The 14,895-nt window shown below is 45.0% G+C and overlaps 1 protein-coding gene across 3 annotated transcripts in view; it reads left to right on the top strand.

The window, feature by feature from the left end:
* Positions 1-14,580, top strand: part of pde4a (phosphodiesterase 4A, cAMP-specific) — a 159,534-nt gene extending 144,954 nt beyond the window's left edge. For all 3 annotated transcript variants that reach the window (XM_034191267.1, XM_034191268.1, XM_034191269.1), the window contains 2 exons: positions 7,133-7,315; positions 12,320-14,580. In XM_034191267.1, coding sequence (XP_034047158.1) covers positions 7,133-7,315; positions 12,320-12,811 — 675 coding nt within the window. In that variant the 3' untranslated portion in view covers positions 12,812-14,580. The remainder of the gene's footprint in view (positions 1-7,132; positions 7,316-12,319) is intronic.
* Positions 14,581-14,895: the final 315 nt, after the last annotated feature.

The following is a 14,895-nucleotide window of genomic DNA, read 5'->3' as shown; positions in this document are numbered from 1 at the left end:
AACCACAGTTATTACATTGTTGTATTTTTTTTTTTTTCACAGCACACTGGAGCCTCATCATGAAGCCACCTATATGAGGCGTATTTCAATATTTAGCTGTTTAAACGCCAGAAAAATTCTGACACTGTTGCTTTCTGCTTCCACAGCACCCGACCGCACATCATTTTTAGATCTACACACACAAGTGCATAAATGAGTGCTATTATACTTGTTACTTACATAAAGTGGGTGCTGGGTATGAAAATGACAGAGGCATTGGCGGTTTGTTAGCAGTGACACTTGCACTGCATGGTGTTCTGCATGCTGCTTTGTGCCGGCTGGATGATAGGGCACCTGGTGTTTGTGGCCTCCTGAGTGTAGAGTTAAGTGTAAAGTTCGGCAAAGTGCCTTCACAGCTCTTTTCAAATGTCACATAGCAGTACAAGAAAAGCATTAACGATTGCATTAAAATTATTCAGGAAGTTAAGGAGTGGTGAAATCGCCAGCCTTTTACACACCTATCTTTGTAGCAGAACAAAGGCCTAAGATTTCATGTTCCTGGTGCTTCCTATCTTACCATATGGTTGTGAGACTTGGACGGTAACCAGTGACCTAAGTGTCATCATGACTGGATGACACTTGTTCTCTTTTGAGGATATCTGGGTACTACGGTTGAAATGACTGTGATAAATGGCAGATTACTTAAGGCACCCGAGTACGCGTTTCTCTGGGCATGATCCAGCACGCAGGTGGCGCCCCAGTGCTGAGGACTCCTACGGCTGGAGAAGGCCAAGGTAGTGCACAAATTTTACCTGATATGACAGAGAGAGATGGTTATGTTTGAGAAACAGGGATGGACCGGTTGTCTGCCTGGGTGATTGCCATAGAGCACAGGTTCTCAAACTTTTTCAGTGAAATATTTTGTCAGCCAAGTAGCCCCTAACCGGCACATTTTGTATTGAGTGCATGTTTTATCTTGAGATGGCGCTGAAGATGTGCTTGCTTCATGCTATTGTTGGCTAATTTCTACCCACAGATAAAACACAGTGCCATGGGTGGGTTTCAACTTGTGCACATAAATCACGTTCTGTTGTGTGTTGGGGGGTTTGGCTGGATGTTTTTGTGTTGTTTTCTTTTCTTTGCTTTCCAGGTGGTATGCAAAGTGGTTTTTGTCTGTGGAGAAGGTGCTGGCAGAAGAATCCTTCACCCTCATCAACATTATTGGCTGCACTTGTGGAGGATGTCCACGTGCAGACTTAAGGACTTTCAGCTGAAGCAGATAATTAGATGGCGTTCTGCATTTAAGCCATGAGTGGTTCAAGCAGAATTGCCGGGAACTCGACCTTGTGACGTTCATTTGTGAGACGCTGAGGACCGCGCCTGGGTTTGACACGTCGTGCCTGTGAAGGAGGACGGGTGAGGGATACATGCTGTCAGCACACATCAGAGGTGATTGATTGTCTGAATAAGTGTTAATAGTAATTTGGTATTTTGTTACGCAGTATATTTGAACTTTGATGAGAGTTGTGCAGCTCGCTTCTCACTGCCGTGGCATGCGGACTGATGATCCTCCACCTGTTGTGAGAAGCTGCTCATTTACATAAAGCTTAAATTCAGACCTGAATGTGTTGCTGATAGTGTGTGCCTTTGAAGGATATTAGTTGTAGCTGTTGACTTACCTCACCTGTTCTATCCTTCACAGAGTCAGTTTGTCGTGTCCACCTGGGGGGTGTTTGGCAGTGAATTTGAGTCCAGAAGCGCCGGGCTTCGATCCCTTTGGGTGCTGGAGAGCGCGCCGTCCTTCACTTCGCCAGACAAACCATATCTTATGTTGTACACAAGTATTGCACAGAAAGAGAAATAAATGTTTTGTTTTTGGAACCGTTTTCTGGTTATTTAGCGCTGGGTTCAGTCAGACGCAGGTCCGCTCCTCAACCCGCGTCGGCACATAACAGTAGTTCCCGGCCATTCTAAAATGAACCCAGCGGCAGAAGCGGTTCCGTTTGCCGAAAGAGTTCAAGAACACTTGGAGAAAATATGGGAGCAATTACAGCATCTCGCAAACCAAATTAAACAAACAGATGCCCGCGTTACGGAGCTTGCAGCGCAAGCCGTTCCGCTTCCTGCTGCTCCAGCTGCGGCACCATCGATACCGGTGCAGATAACTCCGTCACCCAGAGATTCGGCTTCCGAACCAGTTATTTGTCATCCGGAGCCTTATGGGGGAAACGTTGAAGCCTGTGCTCCGTTTTTGATGCAATGTTCTCTGGTTTTTGCTCAGCGACCGGCTTCCTTCTCTTCTGATGGTAGCCGTGTCTCATATGTGACAAATTTGCTCCGAGGTGACGCCTTAGCTTGGGTCACTGCATTATGGAGTAATAACTCTCCATTGTTAGGATCCTTTAAGGAGTTCTCCCGGGAGTTCCGATTGGTTTTTGACCATCCGGTGAAAACAAATACCGTTGCCCAACGGTTGCTGAATCTCAGGCAGGGGAGGCGGAGTGCGGCGGATTATTCCATGGATTTCCAAATTTTTTCTGCTCAGTCCGGTTGGAATACCGCAGCTTTAAGAGGAGTGTTTGTGGATGGTTTGAACAATTCATTAAAAGACGAGCTAGCAGTCCGTGACGAACCAAACGATTTAGATGAGCTAATATCTTTGGTTATTCGTCTAGATGATCGGATAAAGGAGCGTGGACGCGAGAGAGGGCGGACATCAGAGCGGGTCTTTTTGTCTCGGGGCTTTCCCCGACACAGATCTGGGCTGCCTCTTCTTCGCCCCACTGAGACTCCTCCGACGGGACCTCTGGCTCCTCTTGCGGATGAGCCCATGCAGCTCGGACGAGCTGAAGCCGCCATATTGCCCCGTCACATAAGCGTCAAGAAAGATAGTGATGACGTATCTCCAGGTGTTCTGGAACAGGCACAATAATGGACACAAAAAAAGAAAAAAGAAAAAAAATTAGTTATGTGGGCTGTTCTTGTTTTTTTGTGAGGGATTATAAATTGTTTGGGTGTTTAGAGGCGGTTCTGGTGGAGTGAACGACTGGCGGTTCGGAGCTCGTCTGGACTCAGCCAGTCGTCGGTTTTTATCATTTGAACTTAGGTATTTTCTGTTTTGGATTGGGTCGTTTTGTTTTGTTGTTTTTTATTTCCCTGCTTCCCTAACCCCAACCTCACTTGCCCTAAGACCGTTCGTCTTGTGGGGTGGTGCAGGTTGGTCACGCTGAGTGTTTCTCAGAAGACCTCTGCACCCAGGGGGGGGTTGTCAGGGGCGTTTTTTTTGGGTTTGGTTAGGGCCCGGTTCCACTCCAGCCTCGGTGGGCCTTTGACCGTTCGTCATTGGTGTTACCGGGGTGTGGTGCAGCGGGAACATGCCTCAGTCGGAGGGGTGGGCCGATCTGTTGCCGTTCGCCATTTCGGTAGTTCTGCCCCTCCCGATAGGCTGGTGGTATGGTCGGGTAGGGGCACCGGACGTATTTCCGGTTTTCCGCTGCGCTTCAGGGTTGGGATCGGGTTAGTTTTTCCTGTTTCCTTCCCCGGCTTAGTAATTTTGTGCCGTTCGCCAAAATGGAGCTAACGACTGGCTTTGGGAGTGATCTGGGGTCTTTCGGGGTGCTGGGGGAGGTAACAGGGTTTTCCAGTTGTTTTATTTGCCCCCGGGGTGTTTTAATGAAGTCCACCGGGGGTTGGATTTTTGTGTTTTTATGCTTCCTTCCAGGTTCCACCTCCAGGGTTGATGGGACGGTCCTCTGGGGGTGGGGGGGGGGGTGGGGGGGGGAATTGATTGTGGGGCCGACTCACCAAGTGTGGCCGGGTCTGGGGTTCCTGGGTTGTGGGGAGGGGGCCTCCTGGGGTTTGATGGTACGGTCCTCTGGGGGGCGCTGCTCCTCCATGTAAACCTAGGGACCTCTGTGGGATTCCGGTTTTGGTTGTTTCTCCTAGAACTGGCGGTAAAGGTCTTCTGGGGGGGGGGTTGGGCTCTGCATATCGTTCTGTGGGGGGGTTGGTTGTTATTTTTCTTTGTGACTTTGTGTTTGTATTGTGTTGTTGGGGCTGTGTTGGGTTTTTGCATTTGGGAGTTTTTCTTTTCCTCCCAGGGTTGGATGGGACGGTCCCCTGGGGAGGTTTTGGGTGGGTTTTGGGTGGGTTTTGTGTTTTTTTTTGTATGTTGGGTTGTATGTGGGACTTTTTTGGGGTTTTGTTGATGCCAGCCGGCCTTCCAGCCGCGGTGCCCTGTCCTGCTGTCTGCTGTAGACCTTGGGAGCGTTACGCCGTCTGCTTGCTGTCATGGACCCCGGAGGGAGGTGCTGTTCTCAGGCCTGATCTGTTCGGTCACCGGGAGGCTTCCCATTGATGGGGGGGGTACTGTTGTGTGTTGGGGGGTTTGGCTGGATGTTTTTGTGTTGTTTTCTTTTCTTTGCTCTCCAGGTGGTATGCAAACTGTTTTTTGTCTGTGGAGAAGGTGCTGGCAGAAGAATCCTTCACCCTCATCAACATTATTGGCTGCACTTGTGGAGGATGTCCACGTGCAGGCCTAATGACTCGCAGCACCTGTGGATGATGCTCACGTGCAGACTTAAGGACTTTCAGCTGAAGCAGATAATTAGATGGCGTTCTGCATTTAAGCCATGAGTGGTTCAAGCAGAATTGCCGGGAACACGACCTTGTGACGTTCGTTTGTGAAACGCTGAGGACCGCGCCTGGGTTTGACACATCGTGCCTGTGAAGGAGGACGGGTGAGGGACACATGCTGTCAGCACACATCAGAGGTGATTGATTGTCTGAATAAGTGTTAATAGTAATTTGGTATTTTGTTACGCAGTATATTTGAACATTGATGAGAATTGTACAGCTCGCTTCTCACGGCCGTGGTGTGCGGACTGATGATCCTCCACCTGTTGTGAGAAGCTGCTCATTTACATAAAGCTTAAATTCAGACCTGAATGTGTTGCTGATAGTGTGTGCCTTTGAAGGATATTAGTTGTAGCTGTTGACTTACCTCACCTCTTCTATCCTTCACAGAGTCAGTTTGTCGTGTTTGGTGGTGAATTTGAGTCCAGAAGCGCTGGTCTTCGATCCCTTTGGGCGCTGGAGAGCGCGCCGTCCTTCACTCCGCCAGACAAACCATATCTTATGTTGTACACAAGTATTGCACAGAAAGGGAAATAAATGTTTTGTTTTTGGAACCGGTTTGTGGTTATTTAGCGCTGGGTTCAGTCAGACGCAGGTCCGCTCCTCAATCCGCGTCGGCACATAACACGTTCAAACATACGAGGGCTATCAATAAAGTATAGGTCCTTTTTATTTTTTTCAAAAACTATATGGATTTCATTCATATGTTTTTACGTCAGACATGCTTGAACCCTCGTGCGCATGCGTGAGTTTTTCCACGCCTGTCGGTAACGTCATTCGCCTGTGAGCACTCCTTGTGGGAGGAGTCGTCCAGCCCCTCGTCGGAATTCCTTTGTCTGAGAAGTTGCTGAGAGACTGGCGCTTTGTTTGATCAAAATTTTTTCTAAACCTGTGAGACACTTCGAAGTGGACACGGTTCGAAAAATTAAGCTGGTTTTTGGTGAAAATTTTAACGGCTGATGAGAGATTTTGAGGTGATACTATCGCTTTAAGGACTTCCCACGGTGCGAGACGTCGTGCAGCACTCCCAGGCGCCGTCGTCAGCCTGTTTCAAGCTGAAAACCTCCACATTTCAGGCTCTATTGATCCAGGACATCGTGAGAGAACAGAGAAGTTTCAGAAGAAGTCGGTTTCAGCATTTTATCCGGATATTCCACTGTTAAAGGAGATTTTTTTAATGAAAGACGTGCGGATGGGTCCGTGCGGATGGGTCCGTGCGGATGGGTCCGCGCGTCAGAACGCAGCCGGCGCGGTGCGGCGGCACAGGAAAAACACCTCCGTGTTGATAACCATTTGTAAAATCCAGGCGGCTTTTGATGGCTTTCAGTGGAGTGAGTATATGAGAAATTGTTTAACAGCTGGACATGTTCCAACTTGTCCTTAAGGCTTCCAACAGAGGTGTTTTTCCTGTGGCGGAGCGTCGCAGCTGCTGCGAGCCGACGCTGCAATCCGTCCGCGACGTCTCGCACCATGGGAAGTCCTTAAAGCGACAGTATCACCTCAAAATCTCTCATCAGCCGTTAAAATTTTCATCGAAAACCAGCTTAATTTTTCGAACCGTGTCCACTTCGATGTGTCTCAAGGTTTAGAAAAAATTTTGATCAAACAAAGCGCCAGTCTCTCAGCAACTTCTCAGACAAAGGAATTCCGATGAGGGGCTGGACGACTCCTCCCACAAGAAGTGCTCACAGGCGAATGACGTCACCGACAGGCGTGGAAAAACTCACTCATGCGCACGAGGGTTCAAGCATGTCTGACGTAAAAACATATGAATGAAATCCATATAGTTTTTGAAAAAAAAAAGGACCTATACTTTATTGACAGACCTCGTATTCTTTTGATTACTGACGGAATTTCTGGTTTTGTCTTCTTTGGCACTTGTCACTCCTTGTTAGGTGTGACAGCCCTGTCAGCGGCATTGCTGCCAGGCTTCAACCAGAATTCCATTGTTTGAGTTGTCAAGGCGGCAGTGATTGACAGATGATGCCTTGTGGCATGTGCCAGGTTGGGTCAAACCATCCTGGAGTGCGGGGGACTTTGGGTTTATTAGGATAATAAAATTGAATAGTGTACTCATTTGCACTTATATTTTATTGAAACATTTATGAAATAACTACTTTAAATCATTTTTTAATTGATGCCTTTTTAAATATATATTTTAAAAATTCTCAAATACCCCTGGAGTGCCTTCAAGTACCCCCAGGGGTACACATACCCCCATATTGGAACAACTGCCTTAGAGGACCCAAGGTGGTTCCATGGTGTGGTAAATGCAACAACGTGTGGCACCAGTTTATACTCCCAGACTTGACTTGCCAAGAAAATCCAAGGTGAAAGACGGTGCGAAAGTGCTATGTTTCTGTTACATGTGTTCAGCTGTTCATTAAAATGGTAGGGCATCAGAGAGCCACAGAGATTATGAGTAGATAATCTTGATCCTTCTGAATTCAATGCAGTGTAAATGTGCAACAACCTTTCTTATGCAATAATGGTCAAATGTGGGCATGTGTTTTTGCAGGTCCTGAGAAACATGGTGCATTGTGCTGATCTGAGCAATCCCACCAAACCTCTAGCAGTGTATCGACAATGGACGGAGAGAATCATGGAGGAGTTCTTCAGGCAGGGAGATAAAGAGCGAGAACGTGGGATGGAGATCAGCCCCATGTGTGACAAACACACTGCATCAGTGGAAAAGAGTCAGGTAAAAGGTCTACATAAACTGCTAGCCTCGACTTTTTGCTCTGTATGCACCACTCTGCATTTAATCATTAGTGATCGATCTCTGCTCCCCTCCACAGCATGTCTTTTTCCTGGTTCTCTCCCTCAGCCCCAACCAGTCCCAGCAGAAGACTGCCCCTCCCTGAGCCTGGTTCTGCTGGAGGTTTCTTCCTGTTAAAAGGGAGTTTTTCCTTCCCACTGTAGCCAAGTGCTTGCTCACAGGGGGTCGTTTTGACCGTTGGGGTTTTACATCATTATTGTATGGCCTTGCCTTACAATATAAAGCGCCTTGGGGCAACTGTTTGTTGTGATTTGGCGCTATATAAAAAAAAAATTGATTGATTGATTGATTGATTGATTGATTAGAGATGGGCAATATTGTGCCATGAAGGCCCATGACAGTGCCAGATTTACTCAGCAGGTGACTTCACAGATGATCAAGACTTTAAGGGAGAAGCTAATCAGTAAAACCACCTGTGGTGCCATGTTGGCCCTTTGTTGCCCACCCCCCAATCACCCCTGCTCCAGGTCCTACGGCGGACATATGCAACTTATGCAGATCCATCAACACAAACTGCCAAATAAGACAGGAGACACCATGAGCCTATGTTGGCCTTTGTGCATGTTCCCACTGTTAATGTCAGAAGAGTCCTTTTGAAATTTACTCTACAGCAGCTGGACTTCAACACAGCTGGGTCAGATTACTTTGAAATTAATCAGTAACTGAATAAAAATATAATCAAGTACGTAATCATTTACAGTGTAACTGTAATTTGATTACATACTTTCCAATGTAATCTGTTTTTGGAAGTTACTAATGTATTGTAATCTGATTATGTAATCCCAGTTACATGTAGTCCATTACTACCAAACCTTGTCTTCAAGATAATTCACCACTCATCCAACTGACTTCTTCACTATTGAAAAGTAAGATTGTATTGATCTAAATACCGTTAACAGGGAGAGATTCTTTGTCAGGAAACAAATAATGTCAGTCTCTTAAGGTGCGTTCACACATAACCAAGATACGTTACGAATGTCATTTTTCTGTCATTCATGACACATTCCTGACATTCTTAATGTGACTTAACGCATCTGAATAGGTTTCTTAATAGTGCGTGTTGGTGCTTGATATTCTTGATATTTGTGGAGCATGTTTTTGCCTGTCAAAAAATCTTACACGAATGTCACACACCACCCTCATTTCATCTCATGTCGTGGAGGTCGCAACTGAGCGCATTGATCCGTCTTGATGAGTATTGATCCTTAATAGAACGTGACAACGTTCATAGTGGTTCCTGTGATGGTTCTTGGAGCCCAAACTGTCACGCGTTATTACGAAGTGACATGGAATCTGTCAAGTTTTGACACAACTTGTAACACGGCGTCACATTTCACTGCGCGCCACGACGAATTAGTTTTCTGTCACGTGCGCACAATTAAACTTGGCTCCACATGTCGTTCCACAGTTCCTGCTGAAGCTCCTCAGGATGCTCCTGCAGGTGTTCCACCTCCTGTTGTAACCGATGAGCGGGAGAACAAGTCTGAGCAACCAGAGGAGCGAGAGGAGACTCACGTGCAGCCAGACATCTCTGCACCTCCTCCAGTCTGGCGGAGGAAGAAGCGTGCGCACAATTAAACCCTGCTGCACCACATTCAGTTTGATTGCTGACACCAAGTCGGCTAAAAGTCTCATTTCAGTGCTGTTCAGCACGCTCCTGCAGGTGTTCCACCTGCTGCATGCGCCTGATGTTTGGGAAAATGAGACGAGAGCCGCATGAAGCCACACATCTGGCTCTGTCCGTCTCCTCCTCCTCTCTGCGCCACTCCATGGCACAGAGCCCAACTACGCATGCAGTCACAAAGTTCTTCTGAAAAACTGGAGCGATCTGAATTCGGTTGGATGAATATGGGTGTGTGTGTGGAGACAATTCACCTCATTCACAACATCACAGAACTTAACGATGCGCTGTTACGCGCAATAGCGCGCAACAATGCGGAACACTATTCTTGACCGTGCATAATGGTTCCTGATAATTCTCCAGCAACACGTGCCATTAATTGTAATGTGTGGTAACAGGTTGCAGCAGTTCCTGAGGACACCTGACACCTGTGCCTCGAATCATCACATTCGTGATCAGCGGCCAAGAATGTTTACTTCGTGGCATTCATGACTTGTCGTCGTTATGTATAAATGCAGCATAAAACAAACGAGCTCAGTTTCTCTTGAGAGTCGTGAAAGTCTACTTGCCTCAGGAGAACTGTCCAGTGTCCTCTCTCTGATGGATGTATTAATTACCTTCACATAGATTGCTTCCTATTTGGACAAGTGCTGAAATGTCTTGTAGGGCCAATACATACATAGGTCACATGTCATAGGTTAAGTTTTGGTATTTAGGTTTGGGCTTCGTGTTAATTTGTCTCTGGTATTATTCACCGCATGTTATTATTATTCTCCATGTTATCTCACTAATTCTCCCCAGTGGTAAAAATTTTCTGGTGCTTTTACTTTATTGTTTCTTCCTTGTTCATTTTGTGTACTTTAATTTCCTATTTCTGGCCTTCCGGTTCCTCGCACTTCCACATTTGATTGTTTGTTTGCCTTTATAACCGCCGTTAAAGTCTTCTCTCATCACCACATTACATACGTTTGTCCTGCTTTCTAATACTCTCTTGTGTTGCATTTCCCAGTGATATTTCCAGTGTTTTAACCTCTCTTTCATACATCTTATAGTGTTTTTTTTTTTTGCCTATCTTCTTGTATTTGTCGCTTGGTATGAAATCTCTCTGTGCATTGACCTATTGCTTATTTTTAACCCTTTGCTGCTCCCATTGAGAGACTGTCACCTGTTGGACTGATCACCCATATGCCTTACAACCCCCTGTTTTTGACAAGCCTGTCTGTCTGCTGTCTGGGCTATTTTTGCCTGCAGGACTGTAAATTTGCTTTTATCTTCCATCATTGTGGTTCTCTGCATTGGGGTCCTTTTGCCAAACCATTGCATTTGTGTGCGCCTGTATCTGGACAGCAACAGACTAGTATGAATTGCACATTGTGAGCAGTGATGCTTAGCCTTTCCTGTCTGATGCAGAGCTCTGTTGTGAGAGAGAAATTTAAGAAAAAAATTGACTGTGTGCACAAATTTAATTATTTCCAACATTTGATTAGCTCATGCATACATTGTAAGGTTGCCAAATTGCCAGACTGGAAAAAAAGTTGTTCATGTTCACAATACTAAACACTGAAATATATGTATTGTGGCCAGAATAAATATTGTTTGCTCAGAGGGGAAAGTGCACATGATCCAGCAACTTAACTTTTCGTATGTCCACATGGACATTGTATTTACTATCATTCACACAAATTAATCAGACCATAGCAACACATGCATGCAAAAACATTTTGAGTGCAATACTTTAAAAAGTGTCCTCTCTGCACTCCATGGACACACTGGACATGTCCTTTAGGGCCCCTTCACACATAGTGTGAATTTGGTCGATTTGTACATAAAATGCACATGAAGCAGGAATCGTGCAAAATGTGTGTGTAATTTCATAGCTGCTTCCAACGCCTTGTACGCCTGTTGCTACAACTATTTGTGCACACCAGCGGCTGAAAGACAGAGTGTGTGCTGTGCGAGCCCATCGAACTCTCTTGCGGCAAGTGTCAGCCAAATTCCAACTAACACGCACGAACATCTAACACCAGTCGGATGGTACTTCGAAAATGTGTGGCCATTCGTATTATCATCATGAAAACAGTCAGCAGAATATCACTGTCGAGGTGGATGTGAAATTCGTCTAAGTGCCCCACGACTGTGAAATTGCCGCGTGCACATGTGGCGTGCCAGAGTGTTGGCTCCCTCCACAATACATGTGTGCCTGTGTTAATGCCGTTAGGTCAGTTATCACAGTGCTTTTTTTCTTCTTCTTTTTTTTTTTTTAGAAAATATGTTTATCTACTTGCTGATTTTAACCATTTCACGCTCCTGTTACAAGACAGTGATTGTAGCACAGTGGTAAAGTTTCTGTCTGGTAATCAGAGTGTGTGGGTTTGAATCCTATAGCATTTTTTTCTTTTTATTTAACCAGGGTTATTTAACCGCAGGTTTCTGTATGGCGTCCCCTTTTGTGTATTATTTATATTAGCCCATTGATATTCACTAATTATACAGCTGGGTTTTATTTTATTTTCCTCCACATCAGTGGAACAATGTAGTGCACCTGATCCCATGGAACACAGTGCAAGTAGCTGCAGCAACTCGCACTGTGTTCCTGCTCGAAAGACACCGTCGCATGCACGAACCATCGCACCGGCATCGTGCACGCCTGCCCGGCAGACGCAATATTTTGTGGCGCACTCATATGAGCTCTACCGCTGTGAGTTGCCCTGAGTTGTACGTATTCGTACTATGCGTGAAGGGGCCCTTAAAGAAGCATAGTTTTTTTTTTTATTCTTTCAGCTGCTCTCATTTGAGTTTCAACAGCAGAAACATGCATCTCCTCCACACAGTTTTTATAGAAGCCTGGTGTGTCGGTGTGTGTGTGCATGCCCACACCTGTGCACCCATATGTGTCTCTGTCTGCGTTTAACACCATGCACATGTGCTATGATGTAATATGGGAAAAACACCACCGGTCGCATTGTAAAGGTTTTGAACACGTTCCGAGTCTGCATTGTGGTCTTATCAGATGCACGTTCATAATAAAGTTGCGTTTCCTTCCACTCTTCGCAAAAGGTCGTATTGCATCTGTGTCGTGAGTGGCCAGTGTAAAAGTCTCTGTCTGGCCCTCAACTTGATTGACTGATATGTGGTTGCACAAAAGCAGAGAAGTGCTAATGTTGCAGGCAGCGTGTGATAACTACAGTGGGAGCTGTCACTGATCATCACAACAGTCATACATTTTCTTCTTGCTGATTTCTGAAAGAACACTACTGTGCTTTTTAAGATGAATCATCAGTCAATCTCTCCTTTTCTGGGTGTAGGTGGGATTTATCGACTACATTGTCCATCCTTTGTGGGAGACATGGGGGGACCTGGTGCACCCTGATGCCCAGGACATCCTGGACACCCTGGAGGACAACAGGGACTGGTACCAGAGCACAATCCCACAAAGCCCCTCGCCTCCTCCGGTCGGCCAAGACAAGGAGCTAAATGCCTGCATAGGCAAGTTTCAGTTCGAGCTCACCCTCAAAGACAGCTTTCAGGGAGGACAGGAAGATGAAAGCGATCAGCCAACGTTGAACCACGTGGAACAGGACTGCAAGCAGCAGGAAGAGGAGCAAAATCAGGAAGATGAGGTTAGCTTAATGACAGAGGCACATGAGGACATAATAGAAGAGGAAGATGAGGTGGAAATGGAGGAGGAGGAGGAGCTGAAGGTTGAGCTGGAAGAAGGATCTGAGAAGGAGAGACTTTCTGACACAAGTCCTGTAGAGGAGGAGGAAGATTCTTCTTCACAAGCTGAAGATACATGAGTTCTGCTCATGTCTCCCTCTTCAATTGCACATCTTATTTTGTTCATCCTTTTCAATGGCCAAACTAAGAACAAATAAGACTGCAGTGACAATAGAGACCTTTAACTATATTAAACAATAAAAGGGAATCAATTAAAATCACTTAAAGAGAAATTAATTACACAGCAACTGTAGATTTGGAGTGGGTGGCAAGTGTTCGCCTAATTTCACAATGAACTTGAAGCCAAAGGCGGGCAACTGGATACAGCGTAGCAACCTGGTACGAGAATGCACACACACAAACACACATCAAGTGACACACAAACACGTGTGTTTCTAATAAGATAAACAGAGAGTCACACAGAGTACACTGATGCAACATGTGTATGCATCTCTGTGCATCTGTGCACGACACATTCACTCGGTCGTAGGCCACCTTTTAATGCATTATCTGACACACGCACACTTACATGTATGTTTGTATGTGTGCATTTGCGAGGGACTTTGATACATAGTGATCTTTGGAAAAAGCCATCTCTTAATGGAGTGTTACCTAGTGTTCAGTCAGTATTAGTAAATCCACATTTGTTAGAACCCCCAACGAAAAACTGTTATCCTCACAAAAGTTGTACCTCCGAGTGACACTTACTTTCTTTTTTTTTTTTCCATTTGTGTCGGAAAGAAAAAAAAGTGAAAGTCTACAGCGTTGAAGGAGGAGTGAGGAAGACGGGAAACGAGAGGAAGGAAGATGCTGCTGACAGAGGGACCGTTGCGTCCCGTAAACCCTTTTCCCTTTACGAGGAGTGCAACTGGTGCAAGATGGCTCGGTGCCTTTCTCAAACACCAGCTTCCTGAACGGAGCTGTCGTGAAGCAATGTATTGTGGGACAGGAGTGTGTGGGTTTTGTCATCATTTTTGATTGTCTCTTGTTAAAGATCTATCATTATGGTATTGTGGTATGTATCTCACGCGTACAGTTTTTCTGTGGTGACATGTGTTAAGCTGTAAGTCTTCCTTTGTTGCTCTTCGGTAAGATTAATAACTCGGAACTCTAGATGCAGAGCAATCGATATACCGCCACCACAACCGCCAGGGGACTTTTTGATTTTTGTTTATTAGAATGATTTTTTTAACTTTCTGACAATAAGCCATGTGATGCTTTGAAGCATATGTTTGCCTGATTTCTAGTTTCTGAATATGTTGACAGGATACTGAATTATGCCATCAGCAGAACAATCTGTCATCACCTTCTCACGCCCGCTCTCTTCATACACGACAGTTCTCACCAAAGTAACAGATGGAAAACATTTAAAGGAAACACAGATGAATAAGAAAATCAGGGAGGCAGAACGTCCAGGGAACAATGCGGGACTTAGCCAAAAAAGGCGTGGCATTCACTATTCATTTTTGTTGTGTTTGATGCTTTCTTGCCTTAATGTCAGATGCAGGATACAAACCTGCCAATATGTAGATTTCTATGATATTTAATAGATATCCTCCTATATTTATATTATGTCTGTATGCTTATTTCTGTGAGTATCTGTGTGTCATGTGTCTGTCGAGGTTAAGGGAGACATTGCTGGCAATCCGTTATGTTGTGCTCTGAGCAACACAAAGAATGTCTTGCTTTTTAATGAAGACAATAGAGCAACTATGTTTGCAGGAGGAAGCAGCAAATAGAATTAAAGGGGTCATATTTTGCAAAACTGTTTTTAATCTACCTTTAAAGGGATAGTTCATCCACCAATTTAGAATATAAAATAAGCACTTAATTATGGACAAGTATTTGTAAAAAAAAATTGTTTATATATTTTCTTTTTTATTTAATGCGTTGTTTTTATTTCCCCTGTAAATAGCTAATTGTTAAAGGTGGTCTTCCACTGACAATTTTTGATACCCAGTTGTGTACATTTTGGCGGGATCAGATACACAATAAAATGGGCCTAAAAATGGGTGTAATCTGTGGTAAAAGTGGCATTGCAGAACATTGTGAGCAATCAGGAAATTTCTGTAATTGTTTAGAAAAAATTGAGATGTTGGGTTAAATCATCATCCACAGAATATAAGATGGTAATACAAATTTTGCCTACTATTAAAACAAAAAC

This window comes from Thalassophryne amazonica, chromosome 16 (genome assembly GCF_902500255.1).
Source record: "Thalassophryne amazonica chromosome 16, fThaAma1.1, whole genome shotgun sequence".
In the NCBI taxonomy this organism is placed as follows: domain Eukaryota; kingdom Metazoa; phylum Chordata; class Actinopteri; order Batrachoidiformes; family Batrachoididae; genus Thalassophryne; species Thalassophryne amazonica.
Note: the sequence above shows the minus strand (reverse complement) of the source record. Positions and strands in the feature narration are given on the sequence as shown.